Source organism: Nilaparvata lugens, chromosome 1, assembly GCF_014356525.2.
Source record: "Nilaparvata lugens isolate BPH chromosome 1, ASM1435652v1, whole genome shotgun sequence".
Lineage (NCBI taxonomy): Eukaryota > Metazoa > Arthropoda > Insecta > Hemiptera > Delphacidae > Nilaparvata > Nilaparvata lugens.
The window spans coordinates 41995773-42023080 of NC_052504.1; the positions used below are offsets into that span (position 1 = coordinate 41995773).

A 27308-nucleotide genomic window follows, 5' to 3' on the forward strand; every position below is an offset into this window, starting at 1 on the left:
ATTATTTAACCATTTTATGATTTCCATCAATTGTTAGCAGCTTCAGTGATGAGTGTCAAATTGTCAATACAGCATCAAGTGTCAACTTGTCGGTACTTCATTTTTAGCACATGGTTTAGGGATGAGGATTTTCAATATGTTCAGCTCCTAACTTGTCTTAATGTATCTGCAGAATCGAAAATTGTGTTCCAGATATTGTGTACAAATTACATTGATAAATGACCAATTATTGCTGTATTGAGAATTTTGAAATAATACATCAAATTGAAGAGAATTGAATCCTCTACAACCCAACGTTCAGTACTCATTTTCTCAATGCATTTTTGTTAAGTCATAAGCCCTGAAAGTGCATAAAGTTGTGAGAAAAACTGTATTTTCAAGGATTTCACACTTTTAAAAGCAAATATATAAAAAATTAAAGGAGATATCACAAAACTCCACTGTACAAAACTTGTAGGAAATTTATCTAGCTTAAATTTTGTTCAGTAATCATGTCCCTGAAATGCATTATTCTCAAGATACATGCGTGTAAGCCAGGAATGAAAGAACCAAACTTTCAAACCACCCTCATCCCTCAAGCACAAGGGGTAGGGATGAGGAATTTTGATATATATACCTTCTAAGTAGTCAAAACAAAGCTGCGAAGTCAAAAATTGTGTTCCTAACATTCCCTCCAAATTTCCCTGTCAATTGATCTATTGTTGTTGAACTGAAGTTTTTACACTCAACACTATAATGGCTGCAACAATCGTGGGGAGATGCGTAAAATAATGAAAAGATTCATGAGATTGAAGAGAATAAGGTTCTCTATAGGCTCATGATTGGCACAGTTTTTTTCATTCAATCGTGGAAAAGTTATAAGGCCAAAAAGATGAAAAAATCTGAGCCGGAAGGGTTTCCTTAAAAATGTGACTCCTTCAAGAGCTCATATCTAGAAAAGTAGAAAACTATGAGACATATTGAGAAATGTTAAGGATGAAACTTGTAGGCTAATTCGTAAGCTTTAATTTTGTATTCGACAAAAATTTCCGAAAGACGAATTTGTTTAAGATATATGCAGAAAACCAGAATATGAAACTTTTAAATAACCCCCACCCACTCAACACAGGGAGTAGGAGTGAGGACTTTTGTAAAGTTTACTTACTTACTACCTACTAAGTGTTGTGGGGTCAAAAATTGTCTGGACTAGTATTGAATTACACAAATGAGTTATAGTTTGCATCGTCTGTTGTTTTATGATGTAACGAGTTTTTTTTGGGGGGGGGGAGTAGGCAGGGAATCGACCTTCACTAGATTGGTTTGTATTTTTGAATGCTGAAAACTCTGTTATATACAGATCATTTTCAAACAAATTTCCCCTTATGATTGCATAGGCTACATTTACTTTTCAGGTGTTGGATTGCATAAATGCATAGTTGAAAGTTCTATTCTTGTAGCAATTCATTTTCGGAAAATTATGCCATACTAAAAATTCTACTGTGAACGGATATGGGTATACTAGATACTCTTATGAGAGACTACATTGAGTTCATAATCCATCTTGACTGAGACTCTGAGTCAGTAATGTTATATGACAATATTATATTTATTTGTTTGAGAATGTTTATTTTTTATTTTATAAGAAAGTTATATAATTTTTTGTAACTTTTGTGATATAAAATTGTTTTATAACAGTTAAATAGTATAAACGAGGCTTAATCAAAACACTGATTCTTCAAAATTGATAGTATTTTTTTCTTTTTTGCCTCCTTTCAATCCTGATTCCTGAGGTATGGAAGTATTGCAGCATTTCAAACTATTATTGGGTGATTGAAAATGTTATAGTCATTATTCAAGTTTCATCCAATTCAAATACTTGGATCAACAATCAAATAATCAAGTTGAACAACTCTTAACGGGAGAAAATAATGGTTTTCGGCATAATATTATGCCTGTTATTTCAATAACCATCAAAATTTTACATAAGATCCAATCATTTATATACCGAAATAAGCTACCAAAAAATATACGAGCTTAGTGTGCCGCAATCTGTTATCTGTCCCAGTGTGAAAGAGTGAACAGGACCGAGTGCGAGGGAATGAGTAGCAGACGAAGCAGACGATGACGTAGTAATCAGTGGATCCTCAGTTAGCCAGTTCCAGACTTAGCCATTTCTGTCGACTGCTGTTGAAAAGAGGGAGAGTCAGTGAATTCTCAGTCAACGAATTCCGGTCGATGCAGAAACAGCCACTTCCACAGTTAGTCAATTCCGATCAGCGCAGTTAAGTTTCATACGGCAGATTTAACATTGAGTCAGCGAGTCCCGAGTTAGCCAATTCTAGCGACCCGAATAATATATAATGAGAGTGGAAGAAGATGATTGAACTAAAATTATTATGAATGAATTAAATGCGAATTCATTGGCCATTCATAATAATATTGTTCACTGAAATAATTTTTAATTGCTACGAGAAATCAACAAGAGTTCTTCATTTTATTCAAGGATGAAATTCATGAATATATTCAGCTCATTTAGCAATATATCATTTGAATTTTGTATCCAAAAACGAATTGTAAGACAGTGATAAATAATTATCTAATCGGAATCAGTCACATTCAATTCCCCGTGAGTGGGCAATTGAAACTATTTTATGTTAAATAGTATATCATTTGATGTTTTTTTTCTTTGGTGCAAACAAAGTCTCTTTATTCCAACTAATCTTTGTTGAAATAGTGCCAACTAATCGCAATTAAAAATGCTTATTGATGATTTATGGAATGATTAAGTGTCGTTGTCTCATAAATTTTTGTTTTATGCAACTAAAATCAGTGCTGATCTTGATAAAAATAGAGCATTTTAATCGGAATACGGATTCAATGAAAGTTAACCGACCTTTGTGCAACTGGGGATTAGAAATTTAGATCTAGAATGCTCTAGAACGTTCCACTTCCGTCTGAAAGATACAACCTCTGGAAATCTGCTAGTAGGAGTAGATTGAATTATGCTCAATGTCAACAAAATAATGAGAATTGCACCAATACTGTTGTATCTTATAATGTATATACCACTCCGGAAATAAGTATAATATCAAATATCAAATTAATAATTGCCATTAAACGAAAATCCATAATAAATTCTGTAAATTACCCCGAAGACTTCTGCTACTGCGAATATTTACAACAGGGTTTTTCAATTTCCATCTGTGAGTATCAATTTATTTCAAATTCTCCTCAATTATAGTACCAGTTAAAATGAAAATGTGCGAGTTCAGTCTCTCATCTAGTCAACTCACAGTATTGGTAGGTTGAGATCGTGAAATAGGCAAAGCAATATCTTGAACACAGCCGTCTACTGTTGTAAATAAGCAAGTGAGCCAGGTTTGACTCTTGAATGGGATCGCAGCTCATCCCTCTGGGAAGGATACATCATGAACAGTGATTCCCATCCATTCTCTATTCTTCGCTCAAGAACTGATACTCTCGTATCGCGCCGTGATATCGTTACTGATTTATTATATAAGAGGGATTCACTCTCAGCTCATGCCGAAGTTGTCACTTATCACGGCGTCTCGGCTGCTTTTATCATGTCGCCAACAAATCGACTATCATTCTCCTGGCCTCGTCTTTCTCTATTACATTGTGTAGACGTCTCTTTCACCGTCTCACTCACTTCACTGCGTCCATTAAACGGCGAATGACAATCGTTCACACATTTCTGCCCTTCGTGCAGTCAGCATCATGTCATTACCACTGTGACTGTCTCTCTAATGTCGGAGCAATACTCAACGTCAACGAGTATCTGCTCACATTGTAAAATTCACTACGGTACCATTGTTATAATATCAGGGAAAGCAAAAATTGTATTTCAAAAATCATAACTTGATATTGAACAAGTAGTAAGTTTTTGATAAATTATGAAATATTGAATGAAGGTTTGTTCAGTTGATAATAATAATAACGATACATTTATATGTTCACAGTGATCATACAAATAGAGTTGAGCCAACAAACATAGTGAAAAAATACACTCTCTACAAAACAACAATATTACAATATTTTGATGTTGAAGGTTTTAATACAATATTTCCTATGAGAATTAAATAGGATCTGATCACTCTCAAACAAGATCACATATCATTAAAATTTGTCCTATTTTTCTAATGCTTTAATCACATGAATGAAAACTCTGTTTATTTTCTCCTCCGTCAGATTAGACAGTAATACAATTAACCTGTCCTCATTATTTACTATATTACGACAATATACTATCCAACAATTGAGTTCCACATCCTCTATACATTAACGGGTTTGGCAGTTCTACGATAGGGAAAAGTGATTAACGATGGATTTTAGGCAACTGAGCTGAGGATGAATTTATCTACAATTTGAAATCAATCGTGAGTTTCTATGATGTATCAGACTCGTTTTAGAAACTCTTGATTAACAGTCGCTACTTTTGAAATCGCTACTTTTAAAATCTTCTGTAACTTTAGAATGGTATTGGAATCGAAAGTATTATTTATTGGAGTAGGAAAAGGGGAAAAGTTTCACATTCTCACTAGCCTACATTTAGAAATTTCATCAGAAGTATTACACAAGATATATGCAGCTTTGAATATAGAAATTGGCCACTTCTTGTTTATTGAATATGGGCTTGAGTACACTCCAAACATAAATTTCTCATTTTTCGACCGAATTTGACTTATAAAGCATGATTTTGGACCACCTTGACAAGCCGAGAATAATGACGTGTAGAACGATGAAATCTGAGCATTGTGTCAAAAGTTATAAGTGTTTGAAATTTTGATCCTTTAGGTGTCCTTATGCGCGCCTCTCACCTGGGAAATACTGAAGTGCATTTAACGGGTGATTCTCGTACAACATAATCTCATGAGCTCATATCATTGTGCAAAATATCAATGTGAGGGCAATGTAGTTGGTGATGATAGTTGAAGCTGAAAATTAGGTGTTTTTCACAATACAATTAGCATTGTTGTCAGGTGTACCTGGAAATCTATATGAGATAGAACGCTCTACCTGATCGCAGATTGTAGAGCACAAAAAACGCCCAGAGGGATTTCAAATTATACATCTAAATGGCAACAATCGGAAGATATTGTTGATCAAAAACTAAAATTGATTTTTTTCTTTAAATTTCACTCATTTTTGAAAAATCATAACTCAGTACTTATTGGAGATAGAGTTCTGAATGATCTCATTCTACTCAGAACTTTATAATCTAAAAAAAAGCGAGGGCAAATTGTTCTGTCCGATTACTGGATTTGGCAGAAATAGCTGAAAACTGGAAAATGATCCGTAAATACGAGGTTTTTGGGCCACTCTGTATCTAACACAAGGAAATTCCGCAGGTAGAAACTGGGACTTCTCTCATGTATCCAAATAATATATTAAAGATTTGGAACTGCAATATAAATTGCAATTTATACAGTGTATACCAATGTATACAGTGACTGGACTATTGAGCAGAGCGATCGATATTTTCTCTTGATCATAAAAAATTATCCATCCATCAAATCAGCAAAGAAGGAAACAGTACTTAACTTCTTCCTATTCATGCCGATTTCTATTGATGTTGCAAATAAGTAGGCTATTATGTAACCTCACTCATTCTTCAGAAGTGACTATTATGTTGATTATAATATCAAAAGCTGATAGTCCTCTAATATGTCAGAGGAGCACCAAGTACAGCCATCATAGGTAATCGATGTTCTATTTGTAAGTAAAGTCTTTGGAGAGAGAATATTGAACTGCACTTGCAATTGGATATTTGTGAATGTTCCACTGATGTTATCTGTTGATTTCTCAACAGAACAGAACCCTCAACATTTAACATCGGTTTGAGCAGAAGAGATTAATATTGTGTATTCAATTTCTGATCTAGTCGATTAGTGGAATACAATGTTCTATCCCACTTTTATTTGACAATAAAGAGAAGTATCTATCTACTCATACAAGGAAAACATGCGTGTAGCGTTGAAAGCACACCATTGAAGCCAAAGAGTATTCACTGCAGGCTAAGATAATCTGTTTCAAAATCAATCAAGAGAAGTATCTACCTATTCATACAAGGAAAACATGCTTGTAGCGTTGAAAGCACACCATTGAAGCTAAAGAGTACTATCCACTGCAGGCTAAGATTAATTTGGTTCAAAATCTTTCATTTGCAAATAAACTAATATTAATTAGTTAAGTTTATATATTATTATTACCTAATACTAATATTAGTTGAACTAATATTAATTAGTCAAACTAATATTAATGGTTGAAGACCTTCAGCCAACTTTCAAATATCCGCTAGCCAAAGATCTTCAGCGGAAAGATACATAATTGTTTTGTTATAACGTACATTACTTGATACGGTACTTTTAGGTAGGTCCTGGATATTTGTCTTGAAAATTCTATTCTATAATATACAGTATTTTGGAAATTTCTTTTCATTGAGCGCACTATTAGCACAAAAGATCACTTTTTCTTTCGTCATTAATTAATGTATAAATTATTTTATTATCAAGATAACATTACAGCATGGAACAATTAGAAAGAACAATCGGATGAGAATTTACAATAAATACACAAATCGCATTCACAAAGCATTCGCGACATTTGTCAATTAGAAAAAAATGATTTGATATTATACAGATTACAGCATCACAATATTAATCGATCAAAAATGTTACTTATGAACGTCAAATTTGAACACTTGAAGACCTGCTGCATTATTGTGAATTGATACGTTAGCAGAGAGAAACAGCATGATGCGTTGGTAGAATATGTATTTTCAATGAGGAGGAGACCTTTGATCGAGATATTTGCCTAGAGCGTAGAGCCTAAAGCATTCAGTTGAAAATTTCATTCACGCAATCCAACTTGTTAAGGTGTTCTATATTTGAAAAGTACCTCAGTAGGCAGTAAAATGTCAATGATCTATCCTCAAGAGGAATAGCAAAAAAAGACTCTTCATCTCTCCACCCTAAACTCGAGAGTTCATCACTCAATTCAAATAATTAGGCTCAGAGTGAATAAACTCAGCACACTTCTGTTTAATGAAGTTTTCATAGAATCAAAACAAACACGTATAAGAACTTAATCCGTGTGAGTGTGAGTGCCATACAGAATGTTGCGTCGTATTCATTTAGGCTTGGAATAGAGTCACTGAATAAAATACGAATGAGTCTAGGTCTGGTAAAAGATGGTGGCCGTATCCATTTCCATGAAAGGGCACAAAAACGATAAGCTGATCCACTTTGAAACGCAGCGCAGCTTAAATCTTCACAGAGGTTGCGAAAGAGTAAGAGAGAGTGATATGTCAACTGTAATGCTGCAGAAGAGAGCAATGCAAAGTGGAATAAGGTATTTTCATTACAACTCAAGCTGATGTGTGATTACTCGGAGCTGATGCATTCCAACACTCTCATGCCACCCAAGGATTATCTTAAAGCTCTAAATGTACCCAGCTCTATTGCTACTGAAAATCTCACTGTCTCTCATCAGATCAAGGAATAATCTAAAATTATCGAGTTTTGAGGAAGTTATTATTGATCAGCAATAGAAATCTTTTTGGATATTACGATTGGAGCTGAATCAAGAAGTATTACGATACTATAATCCAAAAAAAGTATGAATATGAGATGTATTTGGAATATCACTCGAATATACAGAACAATAAATATTGTCTATCTAATACAGTAGATCTGGGTGTAGGTTTTTTATAATTTTCATCGAAACTAGCCTCAGAGAATAAACATTAATTTTTTTCTCACTATTAATATTCGACAATACAGTTCATCCATTGATAACCTGTTCTCCTGACGTTATGTGACCAGTTAATATGTTGTAGTCTGTTAGACACACTATCACAAACAGATTTTATATTATATAGTTCAAGAGGCTCCCTTCTCAACAGCCTCCTAGTTGGATCTTTATTTTGTAGTTGAAAACATTTCTTAGTGTTAAGATGGATTGGGATGAGATTTGTTTAATAAAGTGATATCAAACATCCTGTGCTAAAAAATAGTAATAAGTTATGATGGACCTACTCCTCAAATTATTGTATTTTTTTAATCAGCTATTCCCTGTTTGAATATTTTAGAACATCATTGTGATGAATCAAAGAGATTTAAACTTCTCTATGACTATACGCTAAAATTCAAAAAGGTAAATATAAAACAAGGTGTATAGCCTATACTTCGTGTAAATCTTCTTCAGAATTGGAGGAATTGGCGGCGCAGAGAAATGGAGGGAGATCAGCCAATTGCATTGATGGATTGAGTCATAGGTGGAAGCGTAGTTGTCAATTTGTCGAATAGAGTCAGTGGAGTCTGTGATTGCAGAGAGGAAACTTCCTAAGTTCAACATGAGCGCTTGAATACTCACTGGAAATTAGAGAACGCTGGCCGATACACAACGGCAATATAGCAGCCGTTGTATCCCTGCCACTGTATGGCTCCGTGAACTTGTAGTGCACAAGTCCGAAAAAATTCAAAAAAAATTGACAATAAACTACGAATTTTGTGTTGGCAGAATATTCAAAAATTAAATTTTGTACAAGCACCGTTTTTTTACACGCATTTGTAGTCGCGGTCAAGGTCATTTTCCAATGCTAATTTTAATTTCCCTATGCTGGAAGTGTGAACTTGTAGTGAAAATGTCAGAAAAAATCTGAAAACAATTGACAATAAACAACGAATCAACGAAACTACGAGACTTGACGTCTGATTATGCAAAAGTTGAATTTTGTACAAGCACCGTTTTTTTAACTCTTTTGAAGATGGAGTCAAGGTCATACATATCATTGATTATTTCCCTATGCTGGCTACCTGCCAGCTACGCCACCGCTCATGCAGGCAATATGCAGACGTGATAAAACGGTTTATATTAAATTGAATGAATAAAATACTGAATCCAAATCGAAAACATAATCTATCAAATCATCTAGAGCCACGGATGAATTTTGTACAAGCACACTATTCACGAAACAATTTCAAAGTTTAATATTGGTGATAGAAGTCATCTAGCGATTTTTTTATTATCACCCACAAAAGTCAAGTGTATCGCATTTCTCATGTTATTTTGAACTGAATGCATTGTTCAATATATATATATATATATATATATATATATATATAACATGATTTCTATTCTGGAACGAACTATGAACAAGCACAGTTTTCACGAAAAAAATTTCCAATGTTCAATATTAGTGATAGTGGTACACTGGAGAATTCTTGAATAATCAACCACAAAAGTGCATCGCATTTCTCCTGTTATTATGCACTGAATGCGATGTCAAACTTATATAGATTCATTCCTGATCATGAATGAATTCTGTACAAGCACACTTTTCACGGAAAAAATGTCAAAGTTTAATACTAGTTAAAGGACCACAAAAGTCAAGTGCATCGCATTTTTTCTGTTATCATGGATGGACTGAATGCATTGTTTAACATATATAGAATCATTCCTGATCATGAATGAATTTTGTAAAAGCACACTTTTCACGAAAAAAAATGTCAAAATTCAATACTAGTTGAAAGACTCCTCATGGGAACGTGGGAATTCTTCAAAAATCGACCACAAAAGTCAAGTGCATCGCATTTACTCTGTTATTATTGAATGAATGCATTGTTTAACATATATAGTGGTCGATTTTTCAAGAATTCCCATGAGGAGTCCTTCAACTAGTATTGAAATTTGACATTTTTTTCGTGAAAAGTGTGCTTGTACAAAATTCATTCTTTATCAGGAATGATTCTATGCCTGTTGAACATAGCATTCAGTCCGAAATAAGACATGAGAAATCCGATGCACTTGACTTTTGTGGTTGATTATTCAAGAATTCTCCATAGTACTTAAAGCTGATATTGGAAATTGTAAATTTTTTCGTCAGAACTGTGCTAGTACAAAATTCATCCGTGATCAGGAATAATTCTTTATGTGTTAAACATTGTATTCATTCCATAATAACAGGAGAAATGCGATGCACTTGACTTTTGTGGTTGATTATTCAAGAATTCTCAAGAGGGTACCTATAACTGATATTAAACTTTGAATTTTTTTTTCGTGAAAACCGTGCTTGTACAAAATTTATCAGTGGTCAGGAATGATTCTATATATGTTTGACATTGCAATCAGTGCATAATAAAAGGAGAAATGCGAATCACATAACAGGAGAACCACTTTCGTGGTTGATTATTCAAGAATTCCCAGAAAGAGACCTTCCACAGGTATTGAACTTTTAATTTTTTTTCGTGGAAACTGTGCTTGTACAAAATTTATTCGAGATCAGGAATGATTCAATATATATGTTCACCATTGCATTCAGTCCATAATAATGGGAGAAATGATATGCACTTGACTTTTATGGTTGATTTTTCAAGAATATCCCATAATACCACTATTACTAATATTGAACTCTGAAATTTTTTTAGTGAAAACTGTGCTTGTACAGAATTCATTCGTGATCAGGAATGATTGTGTATAAGTTTAACATCACATTCAATCCATAATGACATGAGAAATGCGATACACTCGACTTTTGTGGTTGAGTATTCAAGAATTGCCAAGAGGACACCTATAACTGTTATTGAACTTTGAAATGTTTTTAGTGGAAACTGTGCTTGTACGAAATTCATTCGTGATCAGGAATAATTCTGTATAAGTTGAACATCGCATTCAATCCGTAATGACATGAGAAATGCGATACACTCGACTTTTGTGGTTGATTATTCAAGAATTCCCAAGAGGACACCTATAACTGATATTGAACTATGAATTTTTTTAGTGAAAACTGTGCTTGTACAAAATTCAACCATGATCAGGAATGATTCAATATTTGTTTAGCATTGCATTCAGTCCATGATAACAGAAAAAATGCAATTTACATGACTTTTGTCGTTGATTTTACAAGAATTCCATATACTATCACCATTATCGATATTGAACATTGAAATATCATTTCGTGAAAACCGTACTTGTACAGTATGTTGAACATTGCATTCAGTTCATAATAACAGAAGAAATGATAGACATTTGCCATCGTTTGCCAATTCCTAGGTATACTAATATTAATGACCGTGTTCCCGGCATAATAGTACGATTTGTTAGGAGATATGATAAGGAAGAACTACTTAAAATGCATAAAATCAAAAGAAATCTAACATGTGCTAATTTGCTAATGTGGAGAAATTTAACATGTGCTAATGTGGTCTTCAATCGAATTCTCCAATTTACGTAAATCAATCCCTGGCGCCAGGAAGGTGAACGCTTTTCAACATTGCGAAGAAATTTCAAAGGTAGGCTACTTTGGCTATAAATATCTATGGATTGATCGAGCTAGCAATATTAAGTTGCGAATGCGGGATAAATCGGCGGTTCACATCATAGCTTGTGAGGATGATCTCAAAAAACTTGTAAAATGTTACCAATGTAATAATCATCGACTACCGATGATAATCGAATAAAAGAGACTGACCCGGTACCTCAGAACAATCCCTCACTTCACTAGGATTTTCCTTTGTTTCACACAAAAACTACACGGACGAAGAGATAATATGGAGTTAAAAATATGAAGGGAAAGTGTGATGAAAAGTTATTAGAAACTTTTGCTTTGTATGAATTGTTTGCTGTTACATAATCTTACTCGCATTTCGCATTCACATTGGTTTTTACAAAGTACTAATTTGATTATTATTTGTAGTTTTCTTGACCATTTTGAAGCAAGCTTTATTTTAAATATCTAAAATTATTTGATCTAGAAACTTTAGAACTTGTTCTTGATTCATTATAGCCATCACTAAGCTTGGAAGTAGGTTGATGATTGGATTTATGATTGTCAAATTATTTTAATTTCAATATTATCTATATTTTCTTTCGATTACAGTGTGAAGTGCGAAAGGTGTGTTTAAAGCTTACCAAAATTTTTGTTTCCAAGTCTATTTTATTAATTCAAGTTTACTTCAGTAATTCAATTCGGTCGAATTAGTTTCAAAATTGATTTATACTGATGAATTAGTAATCACTGAGAGGATGAGTGGTTAAGTGAGTGAACACTGAGAATTAGTTTTAATAATTCAATTAGGATATAATGAGAATTTCCTCCAACTAGGAGTGTTTTGTCTACATTGATACAGAGAGTTTTTTTTCTTATTATTTTTTCTTCTCTAGAGTCTTGAAGTGTGTTGCAATTACAGAGTAATAGGATGAAATTCGAGATATCATTTGACAACCTTTCAGTTTTAAGAGGAGAGTGATGTTTATTCGTCAGCTTTTCAGTTTTCTTGATGAGTTAATTTTAGTAGTTTTTTATTTTTTTATTTCTGTTTATAAATTATTCATTTCACCCTAGTAGGTTGAAGTTTGGCATACTCTTTCACTTCTCTTCTTGGAAAGTGCAGCAGACTATAAATTTTGAGCGTTTAGATAACTAGCTATTTCCTATCGGATCTTATCAATGCATGAACGTTTCGAGTAATTTCTATCTTTCATTTTATTATCTGGCGGGCTGGTGGGGGCGTTTAGTTCTCACCTTCTACTTCAAAATATTTTCTGATAAAATTTTCTTATCCTTCTACTTCTCTTTTCTTAATGAGTTTTTATTATTCTCTTCAACGTCTTTTCGTAAATAGGTTTTCACGGTATTTTTTCTCATCGCAACTGTTTTCTCAGCTTAATGTCAATTCATATTCCAGATTTACATGATGATGAACTTGTGGGTTATTATAATACTATTGAAGTTGATGATTTTTTTACCTCTGAGCCTCAAGAGCGGAGTCAACATGATGGGGAGTTGAACTTTTTCCACACGAATATAAGAAGCATAAACAAGAATTTTTACGAATTGGTGCATTATATTGGTAATGTGAATATCAAATTCCATGTTATTGCACTGTCTGAGACATGGATTACAGAAGACACACACAAAGAATAAGTAAATACTCAAAATGCGATGGGCTATGTTTATTTATTGATGAAAATGTTAAAACTGAATCAATAAACATCGTTATCGAAAAAGCAAACTATATCTGCATTTCATGCTTAATGAACAACGTTAAATACATAATAATATCTATTCATCGATCTCCAGCTCTGAATCTTAACGAATTTATTACGAGCTTAGATGCCTGTCTATATCAAATGAAAGACATGTCTAATATAATTGTATTAGGTGATATAAATCTTAATATTCTCGCACATAACCATTTATCAAACGAATACTTGAGTACTTTACATATTAATGGCTTTAAATCTTATATAAATAAACCAACCAGAATCTTCAATGGTGTAGTATCCTGTTTAGACCACATATTCTTCAAGGAAAATAAAAACAAAAATAATGTTGTAAGAGGCGTAATTTCAAAAACCAATATAACAGACCATTATAGTATTTCTGTACATTTAAATGAGGCTAGTGATAGGGAAACGAACCATAGGGAAGATGAAGTATGGACTAAGACCAAAATCGACTTTGGTGGACTTATGTGCGATTTACAAGGAGAAAACTGGTACGATATATCGTGCTGATAATATAGACACTATGGTGGATCTTTTAGTTGAAAAATTAAATTACTTGACACATAAAAGAACAAAAAAAATTCAATTAACTAAGAATAAGAGGCCTCTTAAAAAATGGATTTCGCCCAGCTTCGTAAATTCTATTCGTGTAATAGATAAGCTGCATAAGAAGCTGATAAAGCAGCCAAATAATATTCAATTAAACAACCAGTACAAAACATTATGGGAACATTCTGAATAATTTAATAAAACAATCCAAAACTGATTACTTCAATAAAAATTTGACGAACACAAAAATAATTCCAAAAAACTTGGCAATATATCAACGAGCTCTTAGATACTAAAAAAAATACCAAATAAATCAATATAGAGGCCAAAGTACTTAACAAATACTTTGCTTAGGTAGGAGAGACTTTTGCCAGGAAAATTTCTGATGACATAAATAATATACCCATTCCTCAATCTCAAACTAACCCATGAGATAAAAGTATCTTCCTCAGTCCCACTAACGCCACCGAAATACAAAAAATTATTGATCAATTAAAAAATAAAGCAACACCTGGAGCCGATAATTTTACTCGAGCATTTATAAAACAAATATCACACTTTATTACAGCACCTTTGGAATTTATACTTAATAAATGTCTGAGCAGTGGTTATTTTCCCAAGAAATTTGAAGAAGCAAAAATCATACCTATACCTAAATCCGGAGATCTCAGCAAACCTGAAAATTACAGACCAATAATCCTTTTAAGCAATTTATCGAAAATACTAGAAAATATTTCAAAATTGAGATTGATGAGCTTTTTAGAAAAAGAGAATATAATCAGTGATAACCAATATGGGTTTCAAGCTAAAAAGTCAACCAACGACGCGGCCATTCATTTGAATAAAATTGTATATGACAATTTTAATGAAAACAAAAAATCTCTAGCCGTCTTCATGGATTTATCAAAGGCTTTCGATACAATCCCACATAATATACATTTTAATAAGCTGGACGAATCTGGAATTAGAGGCTCAGTAAACAAACTTTTTTCAAGCTACTTGTCGGATAGGAAACAATATTTAACTTTAAATGGTCAAACGGATATCCAATCTACTTCACATTTTGGTTTGCCTCAAGGTTCGGTTTTATCCCCAATATTGTTCCTAATCTATGTTAACGATCTGTTGAAGCTAAATCTCAGATTTATTTTGTAAATTTAATCAATTGTACTACATTGTCCTTTGCAGATGATACAATAACGCTTGTTTTTAGTGGAAATAGCTGGGAGGAGCTCTTTAATAATGCAAACAACAGTTTAAAAATAGTGCAAAAATGGCTTCAGGATCACATTCTCACCTTAAATACCGATAAAACCAAATATATCACTTTCTCACCCAACATAAAATCACTGGAAAGAGTGCAAACTATGAAATACCTATGAATATCAGTAGACCAACACCTCAAGTGGAACAAACACATAGAATATTTATGTTCAAAACTAAAGTACTTGATACACATTTTCTACAAAATACATAAAATAAGAAATTTGGATATAATTAGGAAAGTATATTATGCATACGCCCACTCATTATTTCAATATGTAATAGAGGTCTGGGGCGCCGCCTTTGACACACATTTAAAAAAAGTTTTTATTTTGCAAAAACACATTATAAGAGTAGCTCTTGGAAGACCACGACTTTATTCAAGTAGAGAAATTTTCATCGAACTAAATGTCCCGACTCTGAGACAGACCTACATCAAAAGAGTAATTCGTTACATTAACAAACATAGAGATCAGTTTAAAATTCATACAACTCCCTATAATATAAGGGCAAACAGTAGAAATACATTTAACATACATCTCATAAAGCTTACTATATGCAGACATAAACTTCAATACTATTGCAATTATTTAATCAATAAAATACCACTAGATTTTGTTAACAGGAATATAACTGGGAATTTAAATAGAATTATACAGGAATGGATTGACAGGAACTTCTACTTTAAATTAATCTAATGAATGAGAGTTCGAGATACATTCGTGTATGTCTAAATTTTAAGATGTTTAGGATATGATTTAATATTTTTGCTTTTGTTTTGTATTCTTTCTTTTCTTTATTGCTATTGTGATTTTATTTTGTATCATGTAATTACAATTGATTCACACCTGCACTCAGGATCTCCTTTGCAGGTTGTTATTAAACTTTATTGTCAATAATAATATAGTGTATGTAAATTATAAAGGTATCTATTTTGAAGAGACAATAAAGCAATTTCAATTTCAATTTCAATTCCTAGAGGACTTTTAAACTAGTATTGAGATTTCAAATTTCATTTCGTGAAAACAACTGTGCTTGTAATAAATTCATTCTTGGTCAGAAATGATTCGATAACTTATGTATAAAACATTGCATTCAGTCTAAAATAACATGAGAAATGCGATGCGACGTGATGTTTATGGGTTCAAGAGAACTATTATCACTAATATTGAACTTTGCAATTTTTCCGAGAGAACTGTGTTTGTTCATGATTCATTTGTGGTTGGAGATGATTCAATAGATCATGTTTTCGACTTGGATACAGTATTTTATTCATTCAAAGTAATACAAACCGTATTATCACGCCTGCATATACTGCCTGCATGAGCGGTGGCGTAGCTGGCAGGTAGCCAGCATAGGGAAATAATCAATGATGTATGACCTTGACTCCATCTTCAAAAGCGTCCAAAAAAAACCGGTGCATGTACAAAATTCAATTTTTGCATATTCAGACGACACAAAATTCGTAGTTTATTGTCATTTTTTTCTGACATGTGCACTACAAGTTCACACTTCCAGCATAGGGAAATCAGCATTGGAAATTGACCTTGACCACGACTATAAATGCGTATAAAAAAACGGTGCTTGTACAAAATTAAATTTTTGGATATTCTGCCGACACAAAATACGTAGTTTATTGTCAATTTTTCTCGGACTTGTGCACTACAAGTTCACGGAGCTCCGCTGGATGCCTTCTCTGCTGCGCATGTCCATCCCAAGTCTGAAGTTAATTCAAACGAAGAATAGTAATCATTGTTACGTATTGAACATCAACTGAACAGAAAGCATGGATCTGGGCCTTTTATAACTTTCCAATACTATAACATGATCATTGAGAAGCTAAAGCACGGTATGAGTATATTGACTTATAAGAAATGTATTCTTCATTATAAAGCTCTCAATTCGAATTTATTTTCGCAAAAAACTCTCCAAAGCCGAGGAGGAATGATGCACACTGTATAAATAAGCATATAGAATACATTATTGTGATGAAAACATCTCTCATTATTTATATTACAATTCCATCACTTTTCTTCTTCAAAATTCAGCTGAAATATTGAATTCAAATTTAATCATAATTAAAGCTTATCTCAGATCAACTTCATTGAATAACTAAACATTTCAAGAGGAACATCATGTATAATGTGATTACATGCTGGAGCTTCTTTAAAGAGCTCGCGCCGCGCCCTGGAGCTTCTAACTAAATGAGCGTCTTGCCACTAATTAACTTCAAGCGTTTCCAGAACTTACAAAATAAGAAAAAGGCTTGCACCCGGTTTAGGAAAACTTGAAAACCAACACAAGCATCTCGGCTAAGATGACTCATTAGCTCACGACAAATTCTTTGGCAACGTGAATATGCTCGTTCTCTAAACGAAAAAGGATGGAATTTGAGTAGAATTTGCTGGGAAAGATACGTTACATTGAATATTGAATTTATAATGATAATTTCCGGAGGATCATTATAATATAACTAGCAAGAACCCGTGCTTCGCAAGGATCTATTTTAAAACTTGACGTAATGAAATTTTGAATAATTGAGAATAGGCCTATAACCATCCTTGGTTAATTAAGAATCTTTAAGCAAAATTTGAATTAATTAGTCCAGTAGTTCAGACGTGATGATGCGTCAAACATAATTTTCCTATCCCGTACGTGCATAAGCCAGCTCTTTACTTTATATAATTATTATAGATATAGTTAACGTGACTGTGGAACAGAATAGTGGTGAAACTATGATAGCGCCAGAAGTGTCTCAAACACAATAGTAGGTACTACATGAACTTTTTGAAAGTGATTTGAAAAAATGTTAAAACAAGAGAACTGAATCCTCATCATTCTACCTTCATTTAGAGGCTTTTGTTTGAGCCGAATGGAAATCTATTTATAAAAAAATGAATGTCTGTTTGTTTGTTCCCTGTAGACTTGAAAACTACTTGACATAACGGCATGAAACTTTGGGAATATGTTGTGTGAATATTGGGGATGGTTTCTGAACAGACAATTTAATAGGGGGGCTAATAATAATTATTTATTAATCCATTTCACAGTCATATGTTTTCGAAATTTTCGGCCGAGCGGCTACTGAAGAACGAAAAGATGATCATGATTCAAGATCATATTGTGATAATATGATTTAGCATCTAAAGTTACCAGCTGTAATAAACATATCACCCTGTGATAAATTATTGTGTACTGGTATTAAAACGGTAGTTTGGAGTTGAAGTGTAGTTGATTGGTACCAGCTGTTGATAATGGTTCCTTAGAAGACCTATACAAATAATTATTATCACTCCCCTATCATTGAGAAACTGGAAAATGTTGAAAAAAATTATTCACCTAATGAAAGAGAGTATATATATATATATTATATATATATATATTATATATATATATATTTTGTATAGTATATATGTGTAGTATTCAAATACTATAATTAGTATGAAAATACTATAATTCACCTATACAAATAATATTATCACTCCCCTATCATTGAGAAACTGGAAAATGTTGAAAAAAATTATTCACCTAATGAAAAAATAATATATATACTCTCTTTCATTAGGTGAATAATTTTTTTCAGCATTTTCCAGTTTCTCAATGATAGGGGAGTGATAATTATTTGTATAGGTCTTCTAAGGAACCATTATCAACAGCTGGTACCAATCAACTACACTTCAACTCCAAGCTACCGTTTTAATACCAGTACACAATAATTTATCACAGGGTGATATATATATATATATTTTGTATAGTATATATGTGTAGTATTCATATTGCATTCATTGATTACTGAAGAATGAAAGAATAATTTACAATTTTTTGAATTTAGCTTAGCTTATATTCATCCTAAAATGGAAAGAATATGGAATTCTGTGTGATTCATCGTACGTCGCATATTTCCTGGACCATATATCGACAATCTACAGCTAAGAAAACATTGAATATTTTTCTTTGAAACACTGATATAACCTTTTTTTTCAATTGAAAACTTTACTGATAGATACTACTACCAATTGATTGAGAAGAATAATATGTTTTCGGAATAATGAATGCTGCATGACTAAGCACATAGGAAGTCCTTATTGAGATGTAAATTAACATGTTGATTGTCAGATAAATTTCATTGGCGGTGCGAAGTTCGCTGGGTAAGCTAGTTGTAAATAAAGCTTTATTATTAATAGACAACGCTGGAAAAGACAGGCTCAATCACCAGGAATACTATAAATCTGTAGAACGTTTACCACGTAAAACACGTGGTAAGCTCGCGCTCTCAATCAATGCAAAATCAATTCGATCAGCTAATTGATGAAATTGTTTTAAGCTTTCCAATGATTACAACATATGTTAGAATATCATGTGTCAATTATCTCAGTTCCATATGGAGTTCACCTTACCATAAGCTTACTTAATAGGATCCTTTTTCATCCTTTGAAACCCTTAGAGGCAAAATATCTCAAAATCCGTTCTTAGTGCGCGTCTAGCATGTTTGAAGAATATTTGTGCAAAGTTTTAAGCCTGTAGGCCAATTAGTTTGAGCTGTAGTGTGATTTTACATCAAAATTTTCGAAAAGTGCCCTCTCCTGGACCCCCCTGTGCTCCTGATTGGAATTTTTCTGCATAGATCTGATTTTTTTCGTACCTGAACGAAAAAGTTCCTCATGACCTTGCTGTGCAATGAACGGTTAAAAAGTGAAAATTTTGGGGGGCCCAGCTCCCTCTGGGGGGGCAGATTTCTGAAAATCCTTTTGTAGTGGATGTTTTGAGGCTACAATAAACAATTGTGCGAAATTTCAAGTTTTTAGGCGTGGTAGTTTGGGCTGTGGTGTGATTTCAGTTTGTCGGGGCTTAGCCTTTTAGATATAGGTAGAAGAAGAGAAGAAGAAGAAGAAGAAGAGAAGAAGAAGAAGAGAAGAAGAAGAAGAAGAAGAAGAAGAAGAAGAAGAAGAAGAAGAAGAAGAAGAAGAAGAAGAAGAGAAAGAAGGAGAAGAGGAGTAAGAAGAAGAAGAAGCAGAAGAAGAAGAAGGAAAAGAAGAAGAAGATAGATTATTATGTTGCTTTGGCCTGTGATCTGTATAAATGTCCTGTAACAACTAAAGGTGCGTCCACACATGCCAAACCGAACCTCGAACCGCGCAGCAAACCGTGCATTCCTCCGAACATCTTGCCTTTCAACGAACATGAGCATATGTTTCATAATGTTAAAAATCAGCTGTTAATCATTCGCCGTTCCGTACTCCGAACCATTCGCCGTGCCGCTTGCCTATGTTCTAACTGATCGCCTCACCTCACTCCGAACGCTGAACTTTTCAGCCAATCAGAGCCCTTGATTATATTGTGCAGCTCGCTCCACAATATTTTGGCTATCCATCACAAGTGGAAAACATGCGAACATGAATACAGAAGTATGGGCAATTTTTTATTTGATTAAATTCATGTTTTGAAGAATTCATTGTTACGAATGATAAATTGATAGAAGCTTATAAATATTTTCTAATTCAAATGAAATAACTTCTGAAAAAAAATGATTGGATAAATACCAATATTGAAATATTATTGACCAAGAACTCAGTACATCGACAATTCATTCAACTAATTCTGTATTGATGAAATTATAATCATTTTCTCTATTGATAATCAATTTCATCAACTAACTGAAAAAAGTACTTCAATTTCCATGAATTTATTAATAGAATTATATAAATCTAAAGTGTAGGTCATATCTAAATTCACAAAGAGTTCGATTCTTGTTGGCAAGATAGATGTTGGCAAGATAGATAGATTCAATGCAGAAATCATTGTTATTTTACTAAAAGATAGGATAAAATGAATAGTTCTCTTTCAGGGGGAGTTTTGACAACCAACAAAACTTATTTTTCATTTGAAGAAATAATATCAAAAAGGTGCATAGGACCTTACTTTTTTGTTCAGCTTGCCAAAATACCCCTCATTTCAATATTAAAATTTTCGACAGTACAGTGAGTCAATCATTCTATCAAGGCTTGAATAATTTTGAAATTTTAATTAAATAAAAATGGTAGAGAATAATTCTCATGTAGATATCAACACCTTTATTTAAAGACGTTACAATGTGTTTGTATTACATGGAGGTCGATTGCGAAGTCGACACGGAGGATCGACCCAAACTGAAAGCTAAACATCGGCCCGACCGTTTTGTTCGTACCTCAAGTAAGCAGTTCCGAGAGTAATTCAAAATTATATTGTTCCATATCTGATACATTAGAAATATCCATGAACTGAAGAGCTCAAAATCGTCAATAATGAGGACACAATCATTGACGAATAAACATGATTGGCTTGAATGGATATTATGTTATGGTTATTTTAAATTTTGAGTCAGCAACACCATAGAGAAAACATCCATGAGCATTCCTATGCTTATTCTCTGGTAATACTGTGCTTTAATATGAAATATGAAGTGTACTATAAAATGCACAGCAAAAATGAACAACTGAACAGCATCATAGATCATTGTCTCTTTTCTGTATAGGGCTACTTGTAATATAAAAAGGAATAAAATTTATTTTCTCAAAAAACTCTCCAAAGGCAAGGAGAAATGATGCAAACTGTTTAAATAAGCATATAGAATACATTATTGTGATAAATCACAAGATATTTAAACTTCTCTATGAGTATACGCTAAAATTCAAAGGAAAGATATAAAACAAGGTGAATAGCCTAGTAATCATTGTTACGTATTGAACACCAATTGAACAGAAAGCATGGATCTGTTTAATGTTTAATGAAGTTTCCATAGAATCAAAACAAACACGTATAAGAACGTAATCCGTGTGAGTGTGAGTGCCATACAGAATGTTGCGTCGTATTCATTTAGGCTTGAAAGAGAGTCAGTCACTGAATAAAATACGAACTTGTCTAGGTCTGGAAAAAGATGTTGGCCGTAGCTATTTGCATGAAAGGGTACAAAAAACTATTTTTATATCTATCATAGATCATATTATTACTATTCCACAATGAACTAGCATTAATGATTTATTGAAATCCGATTTCCTCATTATGTTCCTCAACGAGGGTGTTTTTGAACAACTGTTAACTGTTCATCACAACCAGCGTTCAAATGATCTTTGGTTTGTGGTAGTTGATTTAAACATAAAATCACGAATACTCAAAAGGTTATTTTATTGTTTAAACGCATTCGCTATTAAATGCTGCTTATTATAATTTTCTATTTTTGTAAGCAAGACAAATCCATACTGAACTGGTACAAGAGCTTCCAGCTAGGAAAATGAAAATCGGTATACTACAAAAGTATTGTGAAATTCATAATCAAGGTGTCTTGAGATATCAATCAATGATTACAACAGCTGATAGCTCATAGATTCTGGATTATTACAATAATTTTGTAACGTTACAGTGTGGCGGATATTCATATATACTCGGATAAAATGTAGTATTCTCGATAAATGTTTCATATATAGCAACAAATTGTTGATCAATCAATATATGAAGCGTGTTTCATTGAACACGTGCATAATAATTGACTAGATTCGACTATAATTGGAAGTTACATGAGATACGACATGGACTATATTATGTTTCCGACCTTTGTAGTAATCAATATCAATCACGACTGATGAACTGGGACGAGCATTCTTGTAGCAATCAAGGGTTAGATGCATCCATTAAATCAGTATACAATGAACGAAAAACAAGAGACCAACAGAACAAATTGTAATATGAAACTATTGGGTACATGTGAGTGTCAAAAAATAATATTCGAAAATCCAATTAAAACATTCTCAATAGAATTCAGTTGGGGCGTTAAGTTTCAATCAATCAATCGAGCCTCAATCAAAGCAGCACCATGCCAGGAACTAATAAATTACATACAGTGCACATTGGTTGTGATCGGAACTGGCACTGATTTCTCAAGCGTAATGATTATTCACAGTCCGAAACGTTTCCAAACTACAAATGAAATCAGATACAATTTATCAAATTAATGGTTGCTGTAGAATTCTCGTCCATGTTCCATCACCTTATGATATACATGTATTATAACAAGAAATAACAGTTCAATCACAAAATTATGCGGTATTATTCTGTCATCAATATTTAAATAATTTCAAATTAGGTTTTCAATATTATTATTGAATGTTAAAAAGATTAACGTAACATTAAGAACATAACTATAACTGAAGTACTCGGTTCGCTGCAGCCAAGGAACAATTCAGACGATGTGTCTGTTAAAAAAAAATGATACCTCATACAATTAATAGATGAATAAATTCAATACAGAAAGAGTACCCACAAAATAAGTAGGATTAGCAGAGCGTGCTATGTGAAAGATTCTGCAGTCAAGAGTGAGGGCAGCTTCTCCTAAAAGTATGTTGTTTACATTGATGGGTGACATAGCTCCACGACTTGTTGTCTTGTTTTGATAGGTCATTGACTTGGTGATTCGATAAGAAAGATATTCTATTATGTCGAAGGTGAAACAAATAACTTGACAGCAGGAAAAAAGACAGTGATGTCGGCATGCTCTCGTATTTCTCGGGTGAGGTAGGACGCGGGAGATGACTGTGACAAGTGGTCTTTGTCTCCAAGTCTTGTGAGTCGGTTCTCAATCTGTTCGCAACACAAAACCAGGTGAGACTGGATTGACTTGTCTAAGTCGCTGCGATTTGTCAAACCACCTCCCAGTCAGTCTCACCTCTTCCCTCCACCCCTCACAATCGACCCTTGATTTATCGTCTACTTCACCCACACATGGGAGAACTCCCACTAGGAGACCATTGTTACTTCTTTATTCAATAGTATTGTCTTCTTTCACGATGTAATGTTCAAATAAAAAGCTGACTAACACTTCTAATAATAAACAAAGAAAGAAACATACAAGTGATGATTGTTTCTTCAGGTAATGCTCGAATCCAGAATAACCAACATAGATTTTGGAAGAATATCATCGCAAAGAAGAATACATAATAATAGTTTCTTATGATCGAATCTTACATCGGCTAGATTCCACTTAACAATTGAGTTGGTGGTGAGGTCCATGAGAGACTAGTAATAATGTGATACGTATCATAAAACTAGGAAGTCAATATTTGACTCGAGTCTGATGAATCTACGATTCATCAAAGAAGATTGAAGATGCTGAGGATCATGGAATAGAAAAATATTTCCTTACACATGAACTCGTATTGTATGCAGTGACAATTGCTACTTTGCTGATGATACTGCAATACTTGCAGAAGGGGAAACAGTACAAGAAGCAGCCACAAAACTACAGAATGCTACCAACAGATTCAGTGTCTAGACAAAAAATAGATAATTTGATTGAATGAGATGAAGTCCATTCATATAAACTCCACCAACAAAAATATCCATGATCCTATTCGAATAAATCTAAATGGGAATGTAGTACCACACAGCAACACCAGCAAAATACCTTGGAATGCTATTGGTCAAGGGCATGAACGCCTGCCATTGGCCCAGCTAGACAGTCTTCTCCCACTCAACGGTGTGACAAAATGGCTTACTGTAGAACTGTAGGCCTCACTGAGAGACTTTAGCAATAAAAAATAATATTTTAGGATAAGAAATAATAGAACAAAATTAATGGTTAGTCCTAGTGACTAGTTTCAATAGGCATGATAATAAAAAAAAAACATGAACTCTTCACCAGTAATCTGGTATTGGTGTCTTGAACAAGAGTCATTGTGGCTGTGTTTATCCTACCAGAGACAAGAAATATATGCTTATGCTTATCCTTTATCTATGATCCTACTACAGTAGTACTAGCAACCTGAATGCTAAATTATGCTTATTCGTAAGTATTATCATTCAGAGCCGTATTTATAGAAAATTTTAATTACGAATTTGAGCAAATATTTCAATTGGTTGTCTACTTGTATAAACCAAGCATTAAAGACATGAATGAATGAAGGCATTGATAATTAATTTATGCCCCTCCCCCCACCCGCCACAAACCAATGGACGAAAAAAAAGCTTCCACTATATACAAAAGAAATCTCTCTAGTATATTTCTATATTTCAAATACTGCTGACCTTCTATTGGGACCTGAGAGCCCCCTAAGATTTGATTTCGAGCCTCATCTTGTGATTTTGAGTTCTCCCCAAGAATGCCAAGGGGGGCCCTGATGAAAGGTCGTTCTTAAAAAACAGTTTGCAATCACCAAACCCTCAACAATGAAATCTCAATCTCTGATATTCATGATATAAAAATGTTTTATATGATAGTCTTAAGGCTTTTTGTTGGTTTCTTCAAGTGTTTCAAGTCTGATTCGAAGTTCGAATTACCCAATTATCGTAAACTTAGCCGCTACATCAAGTCCTTCAATAGATTGGTTTTGATCTACTAAGTTATCATTCATTATTCAGGCAACATGAAGTTGGTTGGAGTGTTGTTGAAGTATAGGATTCCCTAGTTGTTGAAGATTGGCCAAGTATGTAGAGTCGCTATCAGGATTCAGGTTGAAGTTGGGAGGTCGACTTGTTGCAACGATGAAACTACTGTTAGCGCCAAGCTGTTTCCCCTGAAGTATTAGTCAGAGCAGAGCAATTTGCGGCCGGTAAATGGGATCAAGATGGGGCTTAGCTTGGCTTTGACCTTATGGGATTTTGAATGCCCCGACAAAATTAACGCACTAATCTGCTTCAAGATGTCCGACTGCGGCAACGGATTGAACGCAGAGCACAGCTCCAATCTACAACTTCTAGCCGCCGAGTGGATTTGTGCATGAGTCACAAAGTACACCACAACTTCCAAGATAGGTTCCCAAAAGATTGAAGGAGAATTGCAAGTCGAGACTGCTCAACCAATTGCGTAGGATCAGAATATCCGACTTGTAAAAACAAGCTCTTCAAATTCATGGCAATCTTGATGTTCAACATTCACGTAGTAAACAGAATATATATTGCGGGCTTACAAACTACTGTTTTTGAGAACAATAAAGCATAAACACAATAGGAACGGTTGAATCAAGTGATATTATGTATGAATATGGATTACGATAATCTAGTTTTATAAATGTTTTTACTTGATATTTGTAACCACAATACTTATAACCTATCTATAATGATCATTATTATAAATTCTTACAGTAATTTTTCGAACTCTGATGGAGATTATACATTTTATTTCAGAAAAATAATGGATAATTATTAATAAAACAATATAAAAAATCTTAAAGCACCCTTTATTTGGAAAAAAAATTTAAAATAGTTTAACTATTCAATTCAATTTATTAAAACACACAAAACAAGACAAAGAAAAATGACAAAGAATTACAAAACAAATAAAATACAATAAAATGCTACAAATATGAAAAACCATGGGCTTTGTGGTTGGGTGTGTTGGAGAAGAGAAAAAAAAGAGAGAGGAAGATACCTATAGCCAACTGTGGTTTCCCATGTAATAGGCAGGCAAAGAAGAGAAGAGAGAAGTGATGAGTAAAAAAGGGAAGGGAGTAATGGGGGGAAGGAAGAAAAATAGAGGAATAGGTACGCAAATAAAAGTAAGCGAATCCACTGAAAAATGAAAAAAAACTAATGAAAAAACAATGCTGGAGCAGAAATCTTCAGTCTTATCTAAATGGAAGAAGAAATTACTGTATGTGCAGTTTTTTATATCTAGTTTAATTTTTCCGCTGATCTTATTGTCCATGCAGTGATCTTATTGTCTATACAGTGATTTGGAATAAGGTTTATTATTTTAGTACCTATGAAAATTAACTGCCTCCTTATACATTCAATATTAGTGTTATAGGTTACATATTTGTTTGCAGTGGCCCTTAGATTATAATAATTAAGAGTAGAGTTTAATGTGAGAGGAAAATCGGATCTATATTTTATTAAGTACCCAATTACGGTTTTTATGTATAATTGACATATAGTCATGACCTCAAAATCACTAAAAACCATATCCGTTGGATAGAACCTGGGTTTGCTTAATATAGTTTTAATTATCAGTTTTTGTGCTACAAATAATTCAGCAATATGACAGTTGAAACAGTATAAACATACAGTTGAAACAGCAATATTTAAACTTTAAGTTGAACTATTTTAATTTTATTTTTTTTAATAAAGGGTGCTTTAAGATTTTTTATATTGTTTTATTAATTTAAAAAGTAGCCCATGTGAATGAAGTGTTTCTTAATAATTATGATATTTCTTCATGTTTCCTGGATGCAAGAAGATTTCATTCCACGACACAAAATTGTCCCCAGTGCAAAGCACGGGCTACCTGCTAGTAAATGATATTATTTGTCAGAGATAAATTCCCTAATAGCTTCAGTAGGTTTATTACAATTGGAAAGCTATCCTCTATAATTGATTGAATTTCTCATTTGCGTACCTACTTATTAAGTTATTGTTCATCATCATTGGCTTTCATTATTGTTCTATATTATTGTGTCAAGCTCGGTTTAAGAATAGTATTTAGGACATAATATTATAAGTTTTATATGGATCATTTCTGCCTC

General features: G+C 33.3%; 1 protein-coding gene across 3 annotated transcripts in view; it reads right to left on the reverse strand.

The window, feature by feature from the left end:
* Positions 1-27308, reverse strand: part of LOC111044247 (reversion-inducing cysteine-rich protein with Kazal motifs) — a 430802-nt gene that overhangs the window by 341325 nt on the left and 62169 nt on the right. For 2 of the 3 annotated variants that reach the window (XM_039434188.1, XM_039434199.1), the window contains exon 2: positions 14204-14233. The exons of the other annotated variant lie outside the window; for it this stretch is intronic. In XM_039434188.1, coding sequence (XP_039290122.1) covers positions 14204-14233 — 30 coding nt within the window. The remainder of the gene's footprint in view (positions 1-14203; positions 14234-27308) is intronic. 3 annotated transcript variants of the gene reach the window in all.